Raw genomic sequence first — 22,429 nt, forward strand, 5'->3', positions numbered from 1 at the left:
AACATTTAACATTTCTGTTTGCTTCAAGTCAAATACTTGTGATGGAGGCACTAATCTCTACTGGAGTAAATAACAGGACGACAAAACCTGTCATTTTCTCTGTGTTTGTGTGAAGCTTTTTGACATTTCATTCCTCTGCAGTTACTCGTCTGGGCCGAAGCGGTTTTCTCCACCGATCTGTCTGATTAAATAAGGGTTAAAATTGTGTTTTGTGGGATACTTTTAGAAAGGTGAGCAGGAACATGTAAGGAACAGGTGAAGCCTCTACACCTTCAGGGACATTCCAGCATTCCGAGTTCACTTTACCTGGAGCACCGATCATCGTTTTTGGACCCGCTTCAGCTCCAGCATGCACAGGAGTGGTGCGAAACAAAGTTCTGTCTTTGAAAGGTCTTACTCAAGAATCTGTGTTCATTTACAGTACAGGACAGTGATCGGAGGGAAAACTGATCTGACTGGATGTTTTATAAGAATGAACGATCTTTTAGCACATTATGCACACAAACAAACTGAGTGTTAATGCAGAATCTTTTAATACTAAGTACAATACAGAAAGTCATTTGTAAACAAAAACAAAGACCTTGTCTTTTTTGTGCCCCGTCTTCCATGTCAGACAGGAGGACGTGACAGAATGATGCCTGATGCTGATTATAAGCCAGAATGTTTGTTCTAATATCCATAAAGGAGGTGCTGGTCCTTTTCAGTGGAGGATGGTGAGAGTGTAGGCAGTCATTTGGAAGGCTTTTAAAGTGCAGAGGTTTCTCTGTGGGGACTTCAATGCACCACAAGTCAAGTGCCTTTAACGTTCTTCAAGTATTATACAGCTCCAAACGTTGAAGAAACAAGCTGTTTTCAGTGAAAATCTACATTCAGTTAAGACATGTCATGACGATTCTTTAGACGTCTTAAAAATAGTCTACATCCATCTAAAAACCCCTCCCATTAATAACTGATAAAATCACTAAGTGATGAAGTGGTAGACGTTGAAATGGAAAAAGCAGCGAGAAGCAAGTCCCGCTTGTGTGCAGGTGTCTATGACTATAAGAGAACCTTTGGTCCGTTTCACTTGCTCTCAGTGAGCTTCGCTAAACTGGCTTGACGGAAGGCTGGTTGGTCCTTCATCTCCAGCACACAGTCTCTCACCATCTCTGCAAACATGGCCGGCCAGAGCTTGTGTAAAACCTCACCCTTCAGATTAGTGTCTGAAGCCCTTTGGACTAACTCCTGGAGGTACTGCTCTATCATAACGGCACGCTCCGATGAATCCACTGAGCCCTCCTGAGAAGAAAGAAGAATAGTTTTGTCTAATTAAAATTTTGTAGTAGCTAGAAAAGCACGTGAAACTAATTTGTAAGAGAATGAATAAATCTGAGTTTCTTTAATGGATAAAAGGTTGAAATAATACATACAAGTCTAGATTTTTAATGCCATTTTTAAAATCTATGACAAATAAAATGTGAAACCACAACTTGGTTAAAAAATGGTTTGTAAGCCTCAAAATGACACGTTTTGGGATGTAATGCAAGGTGAATGCTGTGTAATGTGCTCATGGGTTAATATAGAGTAAATACCACTTTTTAACAATGCATGGAAGAGGCTGAGGTCACTTTTAGATATGAGAATAATAAGGGTTTGTAGTGAACTAGACCTCAGGCATCAATCTGCCTCTGAGGACCTTCAGGGGACAAGAACTTTTATTTCATTGATTTGAATCCAGAAATACAAATTATCTCATCAAGAGACTATTTAATTGTATCCTGAATTAATCAATTGAAAGAACACTCTTATTTTTTATATTATCATTACTATTTTACAATATCTTGATAAACAAAAGTGTGTTTAGTTCATACCATTTCTAATGTTGAAGTAAACCACTCATTTAAATCAACTGTGAAACAGTATTAATGATTTTTAAACCTCATTAGACTTAGATCATACAAGTTAAATGTCTATTTACGAAGTAATTGTGCATTTTACTCTTCTGTCTGAATGAGGAGTGGACTTGATGTCGGTCAAAAGTCAGAGAACAGGTTATGAGAACGAAGTGCCTTGTTTTAAAACTCTCAGAGAGTAAATAAGGAACTGGCTGGCACCTGTGAGTCTCACTTCAAAATATTTTCCTGTCTGTACTAACCGTTCTTAAAAACATTTCTGCTGTCTGTTGACTTCTAATAACCCTCTGACAACACTAAAACTACACCCCTGCTGGTTGTGCTAACCAATCAGGAAGTACCACGTAACAGGAAGTGGATACCCTTTAAAAGTCAACACTTCTTGGAACTAGTCAGTCTTCCTGGGACTTTAAGTCTTACAAGTCTTACTGGAACTTTCAGTCTAAGATGAGAATCAGTCTGACGGCGAGTCTTACAGGAACTTTCAGTTCTTACTGAAAGTCTGTTTGGAGTTCTGTCTGGGACTACAGTCTTGCTGGAGTCTTACAGCTGAACTAAGTAGCTGATGGATTTGACCGTGTGCCAAGGGTCCATCCATTCCAGCAGAGTCACAGCATGCCTCGCTGTGAACTCACCCCGAGCATTAAATGCTCTCAACTTCTAAGGAAGCTTATTCTGTTGAACGGAGTACTTCGTGATGACTTCTGACGATTCCCAGCCACTCTGACCGGAGACGCTGAAAGAAGCGTGAAATAGACCTCTGTACCGGAGCAGATTTATCTTCTGCTAAGGTAACGAGTCGTCACACGCTGAGTGTACCGAGGGCTGAGCTGGGGTCGGAGGAAGGGTGCCATTTCTGGTCAACACATCTTCCTTCATCCATCTAAATCTCCTCTTTAAATCTAAAACTTCTTTACTCCTTCTCTGTAAACCTCTTGCCAGTAAATCAAGCTAAGTGCCTTCAGAGATAAATTATTCTCCATCAGTAATCTTCTGTTGTCTTGTTATTTGAACTTGCTAAGTTTATTAATCAGAAACAGATCAGCAAATCAAGTGTACATGTTTTGATGTTAATTTTTTTATTCTGTTAAATAAATGACCGCATTTATTCTGATGGGTCAAAGATAAATTACGTCTCATGTCACTAATTATACACTCCACTCTCAAGTTATCTTGGTCACATGACAGAAATTTAACTCAAAAAAGAAAGAATCCGTTGTTAATTAAACATTTAATATTCTTTGTGCTTGAACTAGCCTTAAGAATAATTAATTAGTAGTGTGTCCGCAGTAAAAGCTGTCCTGACATACTACAGGTGCAACTACAGTAATATACATAAAAATAAAGAAACCAGGAATGACCATACCCAGTATTTTTATGTGATTTTATCAACATCACAATTTGACCGTTCTGTTACCTCAATTCAATTCAAAAATACTTAATTAATCAGGTCTCTCTTGTAAATGAGTCCTCGAGGCTCAATGAGATTTACCTGTCTAAATATAGGTTGAATGAAAAAAAAAATCCCAAAAGGAAATTAAATGTTGTTGTAACTCGTTATCCTCGTTTCATTAAGAGATGTTATAGATGCTGATGGCTGTAGGCAGGAAGGATTTCTTTTAAAGGTTCGTCCCACAGTGGATCCGAAGAAACTGCTGCAGATGCGGTCCAAACTGTCCACCCAGACTAGGCTGGCTTCTCGGTTCCTCGGGCAGAAGGACCGCCCGAATGCTGGGCAGAACTCCTCCCAGAGCCATCTCATGAACCTGATCCACTCCTCCCAGCAGCCTGCCAAGCTCCTCGTCATTGTGAACAGTGCCTGCATGGGCCAGGGAACGATTCCAGTCCTTCTGCTGTCACGAGCCGTGTTTCCTGCCAGCTCCAGGAGCTCAGTGGTCAGGCGCTTGAGCACAGCTGAGACAGGAATGCATCTACGGCACCTTCTTTTCAACCCATTTGAGATTTGGGGTTGGAACTGAGATGTTATTTGAGCTTTTGAGATGTTGATCAGCTGCTCCCAGTTGTAACAAAAAAAATCCTTGTTTTTATGGTTATGCATCATAAGAAATATCCAAAACTAAAAAGGTTTCAGTAAAAATTCTTCCAGCTGCACAGCATCTGATACCAGAGGAAACAATCATAACAAAAAATGTGATTTACATCCAGAAAAAGGGATTTGAAGTTTCCAAAAGCAAAATCTTAGAACAAATGTAACAGAGCTACTCCAACATGCAGCCATCCCAAGTGGCGCAATTCTAGAACTACTTCTAGAACTAGAACTACTACCAAGATACTCTAACTTCTTTTATTTCATTATTTAAAAATAATAAACAAAGCTCGTTTTCTCAAGATAAGATTTTTTTTTTTGTGCAAAGATGAGTGTTGCTTGTGTCACACCCATTGTCAGTACTGCCATCATGACACATCAACTGTGTGAATGTCCCTCAATGTGACATTTTCAACTTGAATCATTTACCAGCATACCTTTTCTAATATCTGATCAAATGTTTTTGTTTAATTTGGATTCAAGACCATTTCTGGATATCAGAAGAAAATAGGCTTTTCTAGGTCAAAATACCTAAATATTTTAGCTCATTTTCTGAATAAAACAAGTTTAGTTATTTTGAGTATATGACATAAGCAAACCATTATCACAACAAAGCAAGCATAGTTATGAGATATTATGAAAATACATTTTCAAGTACGTCCTGCTTCAACTATTTTGCATTAGCCCAGTTATATGCATCTGTTTTAAATATGTGCACCCAAATGGTACAGTTTTAGGAAAAGATTGTTGTGAATTTGTTATTGTCAACTGCTCCCACCTGCAGGAGTCAACACAGCGAGCAAACATGCACAGATTGGGTAATTTTTTTTTTTTTATGGTGAATATCCTTCCTGACGCAACATGGGCACGTACCTTAGGATTATGAGATTTTGGCCCTGACCACAGAGCTACCACAACCCCCCAAAATATTGCTGTAATTTTAGGAGAAATCACAAATGCAGCGTTGATATAGAACATATGACAAAGACAAACATCAATATGATGATGACTTTGAGCTCCAGTGTGACACATCTACATATCTGAACAGTTTTCTAATTAAAACTTTTATTTCATTTAGGCCATCTTTTGGTCCCTGGCTCTGTTTATTTGTGAGAGACAGACAGTTTAACAGTTTTAGCTTTTAAATCACTGTGTTGCTGTAAAACAGAGCATAAAAGAGAGCTAACCTCAGGGCTTTCTGCACTGCAATCCCTGCTTGGATAGTTAAACAGCGCTCTGCTCAGACCTTCACCCTGGAGCTTCCCATTATCCCGTAGCTCTTCTGGACTAAGCCCTGCCCGCCGGCCGCGCCCCTCCAACAGGAACTGCAGCTGCCGTTTCCTTCAGGGTGAAAACAGAAAGGAGAAAAGGGTGAGGCAGACACCAACACCTGGAGAGAGTCAGTGAAACCACTGTAGCAAAATGTGCTTTTCTAGTCCAAATACAATTTCTAACCCTCTTACTTATTTATTTATTTTTTTAATTGAAAGGTTATAAACTTGAGAAACTCTTTGGAGCTAACAGCATATAACTCAAACAGCCACCAGTTAATTGGTCGCTGGAATACACATCATAAAATATCAGTGTTTGAATCTGATTCTGTTGCAAATAAGCACTTTTAGCAGGATTGTAAACTACACCAAATGTTTCTTTGTATCAGTATGAAATCTCATGGTACTCTTCTGCTCCAACATGTTCGGCAGGTCAGTGCCAGGATGCTAAAATTTACAGAGCAGGCTGGAGGCAAACATTCCACGTCAGATGACATGGTTTGTAAAAAGAGTGTAAACGTCTCTGTGTATGCCAGAACGCATCATTCAGCAATCTTCATACAGATTAACACAGGCTTAAAGTCAAAGTAAAACTAATTTAATCTGGGTTATAATTACATTATACAAGTTTATAAGTTAAAGGTGAACACGTAAAACGTCTGACATCTAATTGACACTGAAAGATAAAGTTTGATCTTGGATTCTTTTCTAAATTTTGAATGCAACAATGTCAGAAATCGTTTTTGCTGCGACTTTTATCAGCTGAAAATTTTATGAGAAGAAAAAGAAGTTTATGGATTTTGTGAAAATCACCTTCATGGCAGGCATGTTTGTGCAACTCCAGTCTAAATGTGTGTAAAATGTATTTAAGAGAACAGCAGGCATAACCAGCAAAGAAAAACTGAGTGGAAAATGTCTCTATGCACAGAAGAAGAAAGAAATAGAGTATTGCCAGACAAACAGCCTGTGGCAGTCTGCAGACTTTTTAAGTAAGGTCAAAAAGTGAACTAATGTACACGTTTAGTTACATAATTATTAATAAAGACAATAAATTGCCCCACATTTCCTTTCAATGAGCTCTGCAGCATCATCAGTCCTGTTGGCATTGCATGTTTACTGTGAATTATTTACACGTTGCTAAAACATACAGTGAGTTTTTCTAAACTCCAACTTGATAGACTGAATGAGATGATTTCTATAGCTTTAAACTGAAGTTTTGTTTTTGTTTTTGTTTTTAACTAAAGTTTCTGTGCTGAAAAAAATGTAATAGAAAAACATTCAGGACACCATGCATTAGCAACATCCCAGAGGGGATGAATCTTCACCCTGGGAATGGGATGACCTTTTTAACTCCCTGACCTCTGCAGGAAATCTGACCCCTAAACAAGGTTTCAACCCACTGAACAATGTAATAGATCACACATGCTAAAATGGGAACATGCAACATAAACTCCACCGCAGTTTTGTTTAAAGTGATTTTTACTCATAAAATCTAATTAAGTTTCATTCTAATCTAATCCAAACTACTGGTAATCTAAATCGGGGTACTTTCATATGTGTGTAAAATATAATTTATAGCAGCGCTGTTTGCTAAGATTTTACAGATTAGACTAAAAGTTTTCCTGTTATCTTACCTGATTCAGGTATTTACTGCTGGAAGATGCAAAGATTTATCTAACAAGGTTGAGTCAGGTCCTTTGGATGGGTTCTTGTTGAAAGGTTTTGTCTTATCCAGAGGACTTCTTCAATCTGAGGAGCTGCAATAAGCTCAGTCTTATAAACAGCACTTTCTCATAGTGGATCAACCAGTTTGCTGTTGACAGCCAAAACTAGCTGTTCACATGCATTTGGCTGTCACCAGCAAACTGGTTGATCCACTATGAGAAGGTGCTGTTTATAAGACTGAGCTTGTCGCAACTCCTCTGACTGAAGAAGTCATCTGAATAAAAGATAAAATGTTTCAACAAAGAAGAATCTGTCCAGAGGACCTGACAGCCTTGTTCAGTTCATCTATCTGGATTACTGAGCATCAGGACAATGCTACTTTTAGTAGATAACTGAAAGTTTAAAAACGCATTAGTAAAAAATGAACATGCATTATTTACTTTATTAGACTCCGACTTTCTCAGATTTTACATCTGCACTTTAATTTCAATGTCCTCTCCTAAAAAAAAAGTCTTAACTTTTAGTATAAAAACTAAAGTAGAAATTTAACTGAAAAGAGAAACAGATTACATATTTTCTTGATCAGCTGGTTTTAATTACACCAAAAGAAAAGTAGCACTGTTTTACACAATAATTTTGTCTTTGCCTTAAATAGCAAGTCTTTTGCAGTCATTAAAAGCTCTCTTCTGTATGAACTTTGTTTTACTGACCCAGAGTGACAGTCCTCAAGAGATGTTTGACAGGAAGGAATGTTTGTATCCAAGTGCCAAGTACCCACCCTTACCCTGAGACACTCAGTCTAAATCCCCTGGCTCCTCTGTGCCAGGCCCTGTCTCAAAGTTACACACGCACAAAAAACAAAAAAAAAGTATACAAAAGATGCTACATAGACATGCACACACACGTACCACAGTCTAAATATTCAGAAAGTGGAGCTCATGTAAAAAATCCAAACATTCTTGAAACATCGAAACAAATCCCACACACAGTGAAACAGTCTGCTTAACATCCGAGTTCTCACCTGGACTCTTCTAGGAGCAGTAGGAGCCGGCAGTGGGGAGTTTCAGTAGCTGCTATGTGACCCAGAGTCCCAAACACTCGCTCTGCAGCAATCACATCATTCATGGTCACCTAATGTCAACACACACATAGAACAGCACTAGATACTTCACTGACTGGCTTTTTCACATCTACTTGAAAAAAATAGAGGCAGGTTTACAGAATAAAACCTTCCGCTAGGTTACAACACATTCATTTGTATAAAAAAATGAAGAAACATTTTTTAAAGTCTTATGGTTAGGGTTAGGCAACCCCCAGCTATCCACACTCCACCAAACAATGTCTGAATCAACTCACAACTTTCAACTAGAGTTTACAATGAGAGGTCTGATCTCACCTCCTGGTCATTGATCTTCTGGAGGTTGAAGTGGTGGAGTCTGTAGATGACGAATGAGCGCCACAGAGCCAGACTGACCACTGGGTTGCCTTCTGGGTGGATGGTAAGCTGGTCCAGACGCCTGACCTGAGCCAGGGCTGCAAGCTGGGGGAGACGGCTGATGCTGGTTTCCAGGAAGATCAGATGCTATGAATGAAGAAACAAGTTGTGGTTCAGCTACTATGAGCTTGGGAGATACCTAGGTGATTATGATAAAACACTAGAGATCAGAGAGGCTGTTTGCTTTGGAAAAGCACATTTCAAATGTGACAGTTGTGTCGAATTAAATCAGAAATCAAGATTTTAACAACCTTAAAAGGATTGTATAAAATACCAAGTAAAATATCTGAAAGTGTTGTGCTGGTGGCTAAAAATTATGACAGGATATCTACAATCATTAATTACAAACTATGTTCCTTTAGCAAATAAGTGCTGGACTATTGTGATGTAATTTGAAAATAAATGTAATGTAATAAAGAAAAGAGTGAAGTCAGTAAAGACAAAAGTGGCAAACAATAAGAGTGCTGAGCAGCTGCCCCTCCTCAAGACACATCATTGTAGTTATAACAAAAGCTTTTTAATATACTTTCCTTTATAGGATTTATTAAATCTCTATATATTTAATCCAGCCTCACCGACAGATTAGGGAACTTGACCCTTATTCTCGACAGTGTGGGTACAATGGCGTCGAAGTTGATGTAGCGGAAGGTGATGATGTTGACGGCACCGGCGGTCTGAGCACCCCAGCCCCTCTCCAGGGCCTCCAGGGCTCCCAGTCCAAATAAACGCAGGGTGTCTCCATCAAGCTCTGCTAGATGACTGTCAGACAAGGACAAGCTCTGAACATTGCCACTCCCTGTCTCCACAAGCCTGCAAAGCAATACATACAAACAGTCACTGCACTTCTGACTGCACAGAATTCCTTGCTGTGAGAAACCTGAAGACTGCCTTTGTGCCAAAAGGGATGATGCTTGAAATCTTTGGATATTATGTACATAAGTGTAATGTCAGTCTCGTTTTTGTAGTTGCTCAACAACAGGTAAAGTGTCCTTTCCTGGAAAGAAAGTTTTAAGAGTGATCTGGGCAAGTATCCTGCAGATAAAAGCCCTATGTCTGAGTCCACACACTCAGCCTGTTTAGTCTGTTGAACTTCAGGAGACTTTTCTTCATAGCAGGATATCAGATGTCCACAAGCTGCATGCCACTGATTAGTAAATTGGATTTGTGATCGGTTAAAGTGCAAGATGAAAAAAACAAATAAACAAATGAAGAAGAAATGAATGATAATGACAGATCTTCAGGTGACCCTGCAGATATTGGTTAATGTTTTATTTCATTTTTGTCAAGTTCTAAAATTGTGCAAGTGTGAATGATTTTTTTTTATCTTAAAATTGGATCGTTTAAGAATTTGTTGTTTATTTAAATAATAAAATTATTAAGAAATCAATGTTGTAGAATTAAAAATTTGCTCAATCAATTTACCTCTTTGCTCAGTAAGAAGAGTAAATGGACTGTACTTATATAACACCTTTCTATTTTACCAAGATACTCAAAGCACGTTACAACAATCTGTGTCCTCATTTACCCATTCATACAGCACTCCAATAGATCTACGTATACAAAGAGTAATCAGTGCTTTATCACATTCATACGTCGATGGGACACACATCGGAGGCAATGAGGGGTTCAGTGTCGCCCAGGGACACTTCAGCATGTGACTGCTGGTGAAATCAAACCCCCAACTCTTGCATTGGAGGACAACTGTTGAGGTTTGGTGTGTCATATTCAACTCTGAAATATTTCACAACTGTGTACCGTAGTGTTGTAGTGCTCGAGACTGGTTATGGTCTCAAGACCACTTTGATGGTTTTGGTCTTGTCTCGGACTCGACAACATTTGGTCATGGTCTTGTCTCAGACATTGAGGACTCTGGATTTTATTTCAAGACCAGTCAAGACCACAACGGTGGAAATATCACTAAATTGCCAGAATATTGTCCAGTTTATTTGTTAGCATCTTTGTTTTTATTGGATGGAAAACGTACTGGTTCAAATCCAAGCGATAACGTGACTCATTGTTAAATACATGATTTTGTTACCGCTGTCACGCCCACCCCCTTTCACTCGCACGCGGTTCTGTACCAACAGAACAATACAGACAACAGAATGTAATACCACAACCAGGGGTGAAAGTAAGCCAGTACGGTCCAGTACTGTGTAGTAGTACCACCAAAAGATTCTGCACTGGTACGCAGTACCTGGAAGAGAAGGGAGTGTCTGTCTGATGTAAAGCCTCATTCAGAACCAGTCACGGCTGCACTTTGGGTCAGAATAGATTTGCTAGCAATAAGCAGTATAAAACACGACTTAATCAGTTAATGTCTTCTTTTTTATTTGAAATTGTTTCTGAACTCTTCGTGCTTTGCTGGAGCCTCGTTTATCTACCACAGTGAAGTTAGTTTTACGTTGAACGTTGGACATTCGAGCTCCGTGGCTTCAGCGGTGTGTTCCTCTCGTTAGATCCGAAGCAGGCAGTCTGATTACAGTCAGCTGCGCTCAGTCAGTCCCTCCTCTGAGACGTAATGGTTCGCTTAGGGACCGTCAACAAATCACTGAACCAAACACTCTTCAGAAACATAAGTGAATATATTTTACGTCATTTGACCCACTGACACAAAACTAATGTTAAACTACTCTACTAGACCTGACACACTAGACACCATCATTTATTTCAAATTTTAAAGCATTTTCTAATTAGTTACTGAGGGAAAACCATGATTTTTGAACAAATAAATTAAGTAAAATTAGAAAATGCCTTAAAATGAGAAATAAATGAGGGTGCCTCGTCTGTCAGGTCTAGTAGAGCAGTTAAACATAAGTTTTGTGTCAGTGGGTCACATGACATGAAAATTATTGTGCAAAACCCACTGAATGTCTGATTTTTTTATGTATCTTTGAAAAATTATAAAAGCTGATACATTCGTTCAAAAGCAAACTTAAAGTTGCAGTATGTAACTTTTATTATTATTTTTTTTTTTTTTTATAAAAGTTACATGCGTTTTTTACACGTTTGTTAAAACTGTCAATATGTCGTGACAGTATACAGATAATCTGTGAAAAAGATTGAGCTCCAAGACTTAAGGTCTTGGTCTCATCTTGGTCTCGGACCCTAAAATTCTTGGTCTTGTCTCGGGCTTGGTACACTCTGGTCTTGGTCTTGCCTTGATCTCGGGTTAGGTGGTTGTAACTACAACACTGAAGTACCGGACTAAACTGTAAAATCAGCAACAGCTGAAAATGTATCTGAAGATTTAAAAATGTATGCCAACAAACCAACAGCTCTTTTGCTAAGTCCTGCTCTTTATACAGCCCACATGCAAGCACACTGCTTCAATCCTGTAATAATAGAATTATTGTAGTAGAATTAAAAAGATGTTGAGAGTTGTACAGAATATGGAGCGTTGTATACAGATAAGACACATGAAGAATGAGTGTAACTTATTTATAACTGGATGTGTGCCGTCAAAACACTGCTCCATGTGCTCCATGTCACATAGTGTTCCTTCATCAACAGAGCTGAAAAGCTGCCAGGTTGCTTTGAACTCGATTAGACACTGGATTACAAACAAATGCTGAGAAAAGAGGACAAGGCAGAGAATATGATGGGAATCATCTCTGGCAACAACAGGCTATCAATCCAATTCAGTTCAGTCTTTCTCACGTATCATTAAAATGACATCAGTCATCTCTCACAAACTTAATCTCTCCAAAGACAGATCGTGCATGTCTACCACCTAAATAATGGGAAGCAGTCACCCTGTCTGAGCTCGTGCCATTCCAACACAACATTCCAACATATCATTAAAAGAGAAAGCAATAACTGAGTCCTGCAGCCTGTCAAGTGAAATGTTCCTAAACCATCTGTTGATTTAGGATTTTAGGTTCCATTTGTGAATTCTTCTAACCTCATAACTCACCTGTATCCTACCATTTATGTCCCTAAAAACCCACTGGGGATCTTTTATTGCTTGCAAATGGAAATGCTTGGGACCACATCACAGTCACATTTTGGCAATGACAAAACCATAAATTTTTAAAACAACACAACACTATCAAAATCAAAGTGGCGTCAACATGAACTTCATCGTTGCTCCAAGTTGTTACCAAACTCCAGTCACTAATATCAAGCATATTTTTCTCTAGATCACTTTTTTATTATTTTTATCTCATATGTTTGAATGGCCATTTAAACAAAACAGAAGCTACAAAATCTAAATGTAACAACTGAAAAAGACAAAAACAAAAAACTGATAAATCAAAAGTTTAGAGGCTTGTGTGATTTATTTTTTTCCACAAAGTTTATGTTTCGATCCTTGTGCCACACAGTCTCTGTTTCTGCCTCTTTAACAATGACACGCCATACATACAAGAGTCCAGAAACCAAAACAAGGTAGGTGTGAACTTCATAACTTTTAACATAAAACCACATCAGCATTAGTTTCACTCCTGACAAAAGGAGTTATAAGTTTTCAGGCTTTCTGTGTTCTTGGTAAATGTTTGAAAATCACTGGACAGCTCCAGCAGGCCTAGAAATCCTATTGAAAAATGTAACCAGAGGCACTGCTGATTAAAGAATTTCACTTAAACTCTGACTAATACTTTATCATGTTAAATTTGTTCTGAAGCAGTAAATGTGATATTGCAAATAAAATTGAGAACAATATTTTGTGCTCCCCTGGCCATCACAGAACTGACCCAGGTGTGTGGCTCTGACAGGTTCAGTTCTAGTCCTTGAAAGACAATAAAGGATCTGTTAGCCCAGTGAATTACTGTGGGGTGTCAGGTTTGTAAATGACCTGAAACTAATCAAACACTGCCTCTGTGGTACATAAAATAAATTATCAAGTATTTTCAGTTCCCATCCCAAGAACTTGTTGATCAATAACAAGAAAGGCAACAACAACAAAAAAAGATTCACAGATTGAAAAGATACAAAATCATCAGTGGTGGAGAAAGTACTCAAACACTGTACTTAAGTAAAAGTACAAATAAACAGACAAAAATGTACAAAAATGTAGTGTAAAAGTAGAAGTACCACATTAACATTTTTACTTAAGTAAAAGTAAATAAGTACTTGCTTTTAAAATACTTCAAGTATTAAAAGTAAAAGTACTTGCTGAACGTATTACCTAATGTAATGGTCTACATATCATTAAGTCTGCGTACCATATGTATATTTTCTGTAATACATTAACAGTGTTGTTCCATTTTAATGAACAATGCTGCAGATAATACATGTTTTTACTGTGTTTACTCTGTGACACAGTTCACACTTGGACTTGAGATTCTGTGCGTCAGAATTTCAGGAATGACCTGCAGAGTTAAATGTCATTAATCAAAATAAGAAAGGAGGAATGATTTTACCTTTGAAAGTTTTTATTTAACACAAAGCAAAACCAATGTGTCATTGTAACTGCAGTAAACACAATGAAGTAAAAGTTGTCTATCTGAAAAAAGGATCATTAGACACAACTAACAAAGGAACAGGCTCTGATCATTTCAACTCCAGTTTGTCATCAACTCTAGTTAAAATACTGTCTAGTCAACCTTGTAATGGGTCAATATTGAACAATATTTTAACTTCCTGACACCATTTTTAAAACTTGGACCTGAGTGTCGAGACATTTGGAGACATCTCTTGTCTGCTAACATCATGAACTGACACATTTTAATATTGCAGCAAGAATTTCTTGTTCAAGTTCAGAAGAAGTTGTTTTCAAATATTTTTTAGTTCAATCTGGCTCTTTTGGGAGAGAGAATCTGTCTTGTTGTACTGAACAGTCTTTCAATAAGGCCATGGGTGGTGCATATCTTCTGGCTGACTCTCTTGCGGTGGAATACATTTTGGGTGTGTTAGTCGTGCTGCGGGTGCACCCAGCTCAGTGACATATATACTAGAATATATATGTCATTGGTCCAGCTCTTCTTGAAGGTGGGTCTAACGTTACCTGCCCACTTTGCAGTGATTCACTGGACCAGCTCCCCTCTCACCATTGGTTACTTTCAAAGTAACAAACAAATCCAAAAGCTGCAACATGAATGTAACCTGTAATGCAACGCATTATAGAAATGTAGTGTAGTAGAAAGTACAGATACTTGATGTAAAATATAGTGAAGTAAAAGTATAAAGTACCCACATTTAACTCTACTTAAGTAAAGTACAGATACACGAAAAATGTACTTAAGTACAGTAACGAAGTATTTGTACTTAGTTACATCCCACCACTTAAAATCATACATAGTATATCTCTTTATGATCTCAGTGGTAGAGAATAGTTAAAGTTCTTTCATTATGTAGTATTTCAACAACTATGTAAGTTGGCCACACTGTGTAGACGTTATAGGCCTTCAGAAAATCCACACACTGTTGAACACAACATTTTAGTCTAAGATCTTGTTTCTATTTAAAGTCGGTTCCTTCTAGGGTTGCAAATTCCCATGAAATTTAGTCATACAGTATAATTCAAAGTCAACTTTTAAACATTAGAACAAACTGAACTGACTTTTTGTTCTCCTTAACCTGTTAAGCAGCATTACTGAAATTACAAGACCCCCATAAAGGAAAGCTATTGAGTTTTGCTTTGGGGCCATTTCTATATTGTGGGGCAGGAAGGAAAGGCTGTCTTTGAACATGTAATAATAGCTGCTGACAAGGCCTTCGCTTTCATCTCAGCTCTCCCCCACACAACTCGTTTAGATCTGGAACCACTCACTACAAAGGAGAATCTCAAATGACAACATTATTACTAGATCCCTTACAATATCATGCAATAAACTCTGGCAGGACAAATTTGTCTTTAAACATGTTAGACCTGCATGCATTCAATGTAGTGGGGAGCTTAATGAGTGCATGAGCAGCTGAGCCCTCTGTCCCTGAGCTAAATAAATGTGTTACTGTGTTGTCGGAAATATCTTATGATGGGTTTGACACACCAGCTTTTGTAGGGATAAAACCTCATTACAAACTTCAGTCTATACTTTAAATTAAGATCATTTATCATCACTGAACTGAAATACAATTTTTAAAGCAACTAAAAATATTCATAAACATTAACAACAGAAGTAGTCAGTCAATAATAAGGTAATATGAGAGGGTTGGGGTGGAACCGCACTTCAATTAGATTTGATTAGACCTGATGACATAATCTTTTGTCAGACACAGTAAAAACCTCTGAAGCAGGTTGAGCAGAGTGGACTAAGAGAGCTTGTTTGTCTTACTTTGGATCACGTGGGCTGTTTGGATGGCTGTTGGTGCGAAGTCTATTCTCTGTTGGTCCTGATGGTCTTTCTGGTCCTGAACCGGGGCTTACCCGTCTGTTGACATCATACAAGAACACTCAGCAACAATGCAAACCAACATCTAATGCTAACAGAAAAATAAAACTAAAAATGTTCAATGAAGCTAAAACAATTTATAATAGCTACTATCAGACCAACAATACATTTTAGGGTATCTTTACTTTCTGACTGTAAACGTTGTCCTTCATTCTCTCTAACATAGATTCAATGTAGATCTCTAGCAAACGTCAAGCCAGGAAAAAAAAACTATATATCCATCCATTTTGTTATTTTGTCTTAAAAGTTCGTTGATTCAGTCAGAACCCACTGCCATATTAACAAATATACTTGCAGAATTTTTCCATGACTGATAGAAAGGTCATATTTATCAGGCAGTTGGGAGGAAAGATGATGCTAAGCTGATTATAGTTAATCTCAAAGAGGCATAAATATCTATATCAAACTTTTAGCTCTGAAGGAGACTTTAAAGGTATTATCTTCCAGAGAGCAAAATATCTGTTGAGATATTTAATGGGATCAAAACAGGACATTTCATTCTCCAGATCAAAGATGTGACATCTTTTAAAATGCTATATAAATTATTAAACTCTTCATCACAATTTCCAACTTAGATTCACACACACAAATACAATCAGCTTTGAAAAAAACTGGTAATGCCAAACAAGTGGCGTCATCAAACGAGTGTCATGTGGCACGCACTTTGGTTCTTCTGGAGAAGGCTCCAGTGCAAGGCCATTGGTCTGTGCAGGGCTGTGAGCGGGGCTGCTCTCTGGACTAACATCCTCTTTTGTGCCATTTGTTGGAAGCAGCTCCAAGTTGGCCATGATGTCCTTCCACTGCTGGGCTGCATTGTGAATTGCTAGACGACGCTTCTCCTTGACGAACAGAGCGAACACACACACACATAATACAAAGAGCATTAGGTTCTCTTTGAACAGGACAAAAGGGATACAAAAATATATATAACCTTGTTGGTGCCTTCATTCGATCACTCCTGCATTCTTTTTCCACTGTTCAAAATCTTATAAAATCAGTTTTCTATTTTATTATTTGGACTAATACAAATTGTTTGCTGTGTATACATCATCAAACCAAATCTAGTAGATTTATATTTAATTTATTGTAACTAACAGTTACTGCAAAAGCAAGTAAGCCTGCACTTTTTTCTCAGCTGTTTTGGTGAATATATTTTAAGAAGTGCTCAATAGTTAAAACCTATTCATAGTGAGAGTTCTTGTCCTCAAGAAGTCCTCCATGGTGACATCGTTCAATCAAATATTTCCAGAACAGCATAAGTTACAGTAGTTTAATATAGGACCATGAGCTCTGCACAGAGTCCATCACACACACAATCACGTGTGCCAAGATGTGTGTGCAGAAAACAAAACATTTTAGATCGTTTGAAGTGGCGTATGTTTTATGAACACTTTTCATAAAAATACAGGGCTCTCTGGTCACTGTGCATCTGTCTGCTTCAGATATACATCTATCACAGGGTTTTCATGGTTGTAAAAAGCTACTTAAAAATACAGATATCACGTTAGTGTTGAACACATATACTTGTAAATGGAAAGTCATAAAATGAAAGATCTTTGTATATATTGTGTAATTATATTTAATTTTTGTATTAATAGTTGCTTTTGTTTCTGTTAGGGCCCACCACTGTAATGTAAGAATTACCTCAGTCAAGATAAATAGTTATTATTCTACTTTTTAATGAGGTGGAAAATATACAGACAAAATTAGCCAAAATATATATTTAAGAGCTTACATTTTACAAGTGGAACAAAAACTAAATCAAAATAAGAACTATATGAGAACTGCCAAGACACAAAAAAAGAAATGTTGAAGCCAAAGTGAATCCTTTTCCCTGTTCTCAAATACCAATAATATAACTATACTCCTTATATTTAAATTACATATAACATTTATCAGGATAAAACAAAAATCATATTTAATCAATATTACAATTTTAAAAGATAAAAGTTCTAAAGGTTTCCAAGCTCCTTCAAAATATTTAAAACCTTCTCAAATAACACCTAAATTTATGTCAAAACACAACTAGCATCCCAAGTTTTAGCTTAACTAAAAACAATCTCTGAAGATGTTTTGCCACTTCTCACTATTCTACAATCTGAAAAAAAAAGTTATTTACTAAAAATCTTGTCCACTAAATCCAGTAAGACAATTTAAAAAAAAACAAGAGCATTGCAGATCAGAGTGGTACCTTATGAATGGTCTGCTTGTGACTCTCCTTCTTCTTTTCCTCCTCTTTTCGAGCCTGTACACCTGCCATGCGCCGATCCTCGTCCTGAAAAGGATAGCTGGTGCAATCAGAGTCTCGCTCCATTCATGAGTTGTAAATTATTCAAGAGGGACGGATGAGGGGAAACACAAAAAGACGCTGTCTAGAAGACTCGTTTCTACACCAAATATTAAACCACAATGAAGGCTGAGAGGAATTCTCTCATCGGCCAGCTGTACCACAGGATTATCTGTCTGATTTTCAATCTCTAATAAACTGCGCCCAGCTGTTGCTGAAAGGCAGGACTCCCAGAATGCAATGCTGCCAACACAATCTAAGAGTGCCGAATAAGAGGAAGGGGATATTCAGCTGTGACAACGCATCAGTCTAATCAACAGAGGCTGAATTGGGTTAGTTCATACAGTTAAGCAAATGCTTTTATTGTTAAAAGTGTGGGTAAAAATATGTTGGGTTTATCATTTTGATGTTCAAATTTATGGGAAGTAAAGTACTTTTGGCTGAACAGTGACTTAAGTCAGTTTGGCATTTTTCCCCCCTAAAATTAAAAATCTCAGACTGCCTTGAACAAATAAATTGTATGCAATATATTATTGGTTTTTAAAAATCTATGTACAGTAACAAACAATCTTGTATTGCCCTGTTATTAATGACAGTTTTTTTTAATCATCTTATATTTAAACTACTGTGATGGACTGGAGACCTGTCCAGAGTGTACCCCACCTCTCACACAGTGACTGCTGGATGGGCACCAGTGACTCCCACCACGCAGAAATGAATAATGGGGTAAAAAAGAATGGATGGATATTTAAACCAACCAATTAATATATTTTTTGCAAGGTCTGTTTATGGGTTGATTAAACAAAAATAATTTTTTTGGTCACCTCATTTGTGACAATATTAACCTTAAATGTAATAAGTAATAGCCAAATCTACCTGCAGATAGTTTAAGGAGCTTGACAGATTAGTGACACTGCTGCAGTGAAGGCGTTACAAACCAGTTGAGGACAAAGATCGCTTCTCATTGCTAATTAAGAAATAAAAATCACTGAAAAGAAACTGCCTCATTGACAGCAACTTTGCTAACAAGGTTTTACAAATCCCTGCAGTCATTGAACTTGGAAGCTGATAACATTTACTTTAAAAATCAAGTAAAAACATGACCAAAAAGGTTGTAATTTGAGCTAAAAGTTGTATTTTTTTCTCTATGTATCAGAAGTATGTTTTGAGGGCAAGGTGTGTGGGATTTTCAAATTCCTTTAAGGTACAAGCTCAGACCTGGGTGCTTCCTGCTTGACATCTTCTAAATGCATGTTGATCATTTGCTGTAGCACTTTTCTGTCACACCGTATAACTACAATGACATCATCTGCTTCAAGAACAAACACTGTTTTGCTAATGTGACGAAAGATAATGTAAAGTGGCAATGCTTTTCTTAATGTTATATAAAGTCACTGACCCTTTTGAACCTCTCCTGTTCAACAAACAAATGTGAAATGTGTTGTGCCAATGACGTAGCCCAAAGAATATTGTATCACTGAAACGTCTGGAGTCGCCTAAATAACAAATGGGAGTTCACACTAAGTTCCATTTGTGCCTCGTTGTAAAAGGATGGAGTCACCCTTGATCATGAACATATTTGGATGATTAAATTCAGATGCCTTTATTTAAAAAAAATACTTCCACATTTACCGAACAGCTAGTTTATCTATTTCAAACACACACTAAAGAAACTTCAGTAGTAGTAGTTTGAGTCTTACTGTGATGCGCTTCATGTCCAGCTGTCTGAGATGAAGCACACAGCGCAGGACGGCCTGCTTGTACCATGTCTCCAGGGCTACAGGATTCCCATCCAGGGTGAGCTCAGAAAGGGTGCGCGACTCTCCGAGGCAGGCTAGCTGATCAAAACTACAAATGAGGAAACAACATGTTGAGTTCTCACACATTATGACTAGCAACACTAAAAAATACATAAATCTTAGCACAAATTTAAATAATTCACTTTTACTAAAACACACCATAATAAATAGAAAATGCAGCTGAGCAGCCTGAAATTACAAATATGAGCCACGCTGGGAAAGAAAGAGGAGATGTCATCTTCACTAGTTAGTTATCATGGACTTGGTGAATCAGAAACTTGACACTAACCGTGGAGCATGTATTCTGTCTAATCCCACCCTCCTACTGTTTAAAGCAAAGCAGTTAGAAATACTAATATGCAAAAGTACCATACATTACATCATATATTAAACTAATTGTTGCAGGACCAAATTTGTGATCTTTGCTCTAAGGTCCCTTACTGGGAAAGCTGAGCACACCAAACAGAAGTCTGTGCTTTGTCTCTCTACCCAGCAACAGAGCACAACTGATGTCCTATCAGCATTACATCGTATCAAAAGGCACATGTAGCAGGTCTATAATACCATCAGATGCAGTGTTTTAATTAGAAATATATGGATATATAATAAAACAGAGGAAAAAATATGCATAAGAAAATGTGTTAAACAGATATTAAAGTTTGAATTTGTCACTGCAAACTTTTGTGGTGCTTAAAAGAAAAATATGTGTTCCATTTTATTGTTATAAGTCGATGTGACGGTGCATTTGATGTTGAATTAAACCGACACATGAACAACAGGGCTGGCATGAAGTGTCAAGTCAAATCTAACAGAGCACAAGGTGACCATGAGTAAGGAGGCTGTCCCTCACTGAATCCATCATCCTGCTCCACTCTGGGACCTTCACTCTGTTTGACTGCTAGGCTAAGTCAAGAAGATAGAATTTAAAAATGCTAAATCAGATTTGATGGGTAAAAGATGTGCTACAGATTGGTGTTTGTGTTCACACGTGACAAACACTTTACCCATTATTGTATCTTTGTTTTCTGAATAACTTTAAATGGTTATACGAAGCATTTCTTAGAGAACAGCCTGATAAAGACTGAAACAAAGAACCTGCTCTAGCCTGGTGCCTTCAGTGTTACAAAAACTGCCCACTACAGTAAACTTGAACGTGTGGCTGTAAGAGTTTGTGTGTGAGTGATGCCAGGCTTTCCAGAAGCTGCCAAGTGTTAGGGGAGGGGACGTGGCACTGTCCAGCCACCATCCCTGTCCCTGCTCTGTGGGAATGAGGGAGTTAAGCAGTAAGCTCTTACCTGATGATGTTGTTGCAGCTGAGAAAGAGACGCTGCAAACAGGGCAGACGGTCCACCTCAGTCTACAGAGAGAAAGAGAGAGAGGGAAGACTGAGTGATGGGTGGATGTAGAGAAGAAAAGATGCTCAGGAAGAGGGTACTGCATCGTCACAGCTCTGCTTCCCTCTCCATTCCCTCAGTCACCTTGTAGCTGTGTGCTCTAGCATTCAGCATCCCCATCCGTTCTGCGCATGCACCCACACACATATACTGTACAGCATGCTGCCTTGTCTGCACATGGAGAGGAGGGGCAACAGTGAGAGAATATGAGCGAGAGAGCATGATGAGAATAAGAGAAGGGGGAATGCGCTAATGCAGAGGTCTCCTGCTGCAGGAAGCTAACGCTAACTGAAACATCTACACATCCAGCAGCGCAAATAGCTAACAGTATGGCACCGTATGATACAAAATCTCTAAATGGGGTGAATTCAATACAAGTTGCTTGAGGCGACAAAGTGCTTTTACTGAGAGACAAGCTCAGTTTTAAAATCAATGCTGGTTTAGTGAGGGGGCAGGGTGAAGAGCAGCAGCTGGCCAGCTGACCTGGACAAACAGGCACAAAAGCAATGTCAGAAACATGGCAGCTAATCAAACACCCAAGTGGAAGCACTTCATGTTCACTAGTGTCTAGATCTATGCTGTGTGAATGTGTGTGTATGGATGGCCAGCATCACACATGCTAGAAGCAAAAATGACCCTCCCAGCAGCAGTCTCAATGAGCTGTGTCAGCATCCACCCAGCCAACGCCCTGCTTCCTCCTGCTGCCAGTCTAACAGATGATGCTAGTTCCCCTGTAGAGATAGAGATAATAAAACACTGCAGCAAACTCGGACAAGGATATCCACACCTGACTTTGTGTCTTTGAACCATTGTCAGTTTTGTTGCAAATGTATAGTAACAGTGGCAGATTTATTGGAGAAAATGTAATTTGCACATCTGTTTTCTACCATTCATGTGCACATCACTACATGAATAATAAATTGTTAACCAGTTGGTCAATCAGCTTTGCTGGCGAGGGCGCCCTGCTGTTAGTTTATGAGCCAACCTGCTTAATGCTCAGACAGCATAACATCTGTTAGAAATTAATGTTGAACATCATGCAACATTTAGGAATATGTTCACTGCAGCTCAACTTTAACAGAACCAGAGTGAATTCATCAATAATAATGTGTTAACTTATCACAGCAGCCTTCAAGGTGTTTCAAGACAGAAAGTGCAGAGGAAAGTGGATAACTGGTTGGTTGTAAAGCTGGAGTCTTTAACTTAGAATAGAATAGAATTCAACTTTGTCATTGCACATGTCAC

At 38.2% G+C, this 22,429-nt stretch overlaps 2 protein-coding genes across 2 annotated transcripts in view; one reads left to right on the plus strand and one right to left on the minus strand.

Moving 5' to 3' along the window:
• The window catches only part of larp6a (La ribonucleoprotein 6, translational regulator a), a 76,171-nt gene that overhangs the window by 15,416 nt on the left and 38,326 nt on the right, over positions 1-22,429 (plus strand). The gene's annotated exons all lie outside the window — the stretch shown is intronic.
• Positions 1,063-21,147, minus strand: LOC119423655 (leucine-rich repeat-containing protein 49; the record flags this gene model as incomplete). The annotated part of the gene is given in 10 exon segments (XM_037691064.1): positions 1,063-1,278; positions 5,127-5,280; positions 7,897-8,006; positions 8,272-8,457; positions 8,946-9,180; positions 15,588-15,683; positions 16,368-16,543; positions 17,896-17,979; positions 19,692-19,839; positions 21,086-21,147. Coding segments are annotated over 10 exon segments (1,467 nt in total), but the record flags the coding sequence as incomplete, so codon positions are not given.

The sequence above is a fragment of the Nematolebias whitei genome, chromosome 2 (assembly GCF_014905685.2).
Source record: "Nematolebias whitei isolate Nwh7 chromosome 2, NemWhi1, whole genome shotgun sequence".
Taxonomy (NCBI): domain Eukaryota; kingdom Metazoa; phylum Chordata; class Actinopteri; order Cyprinodontiformes; family Rivulidae; genus Nematolebias; species Nematolebias whitei.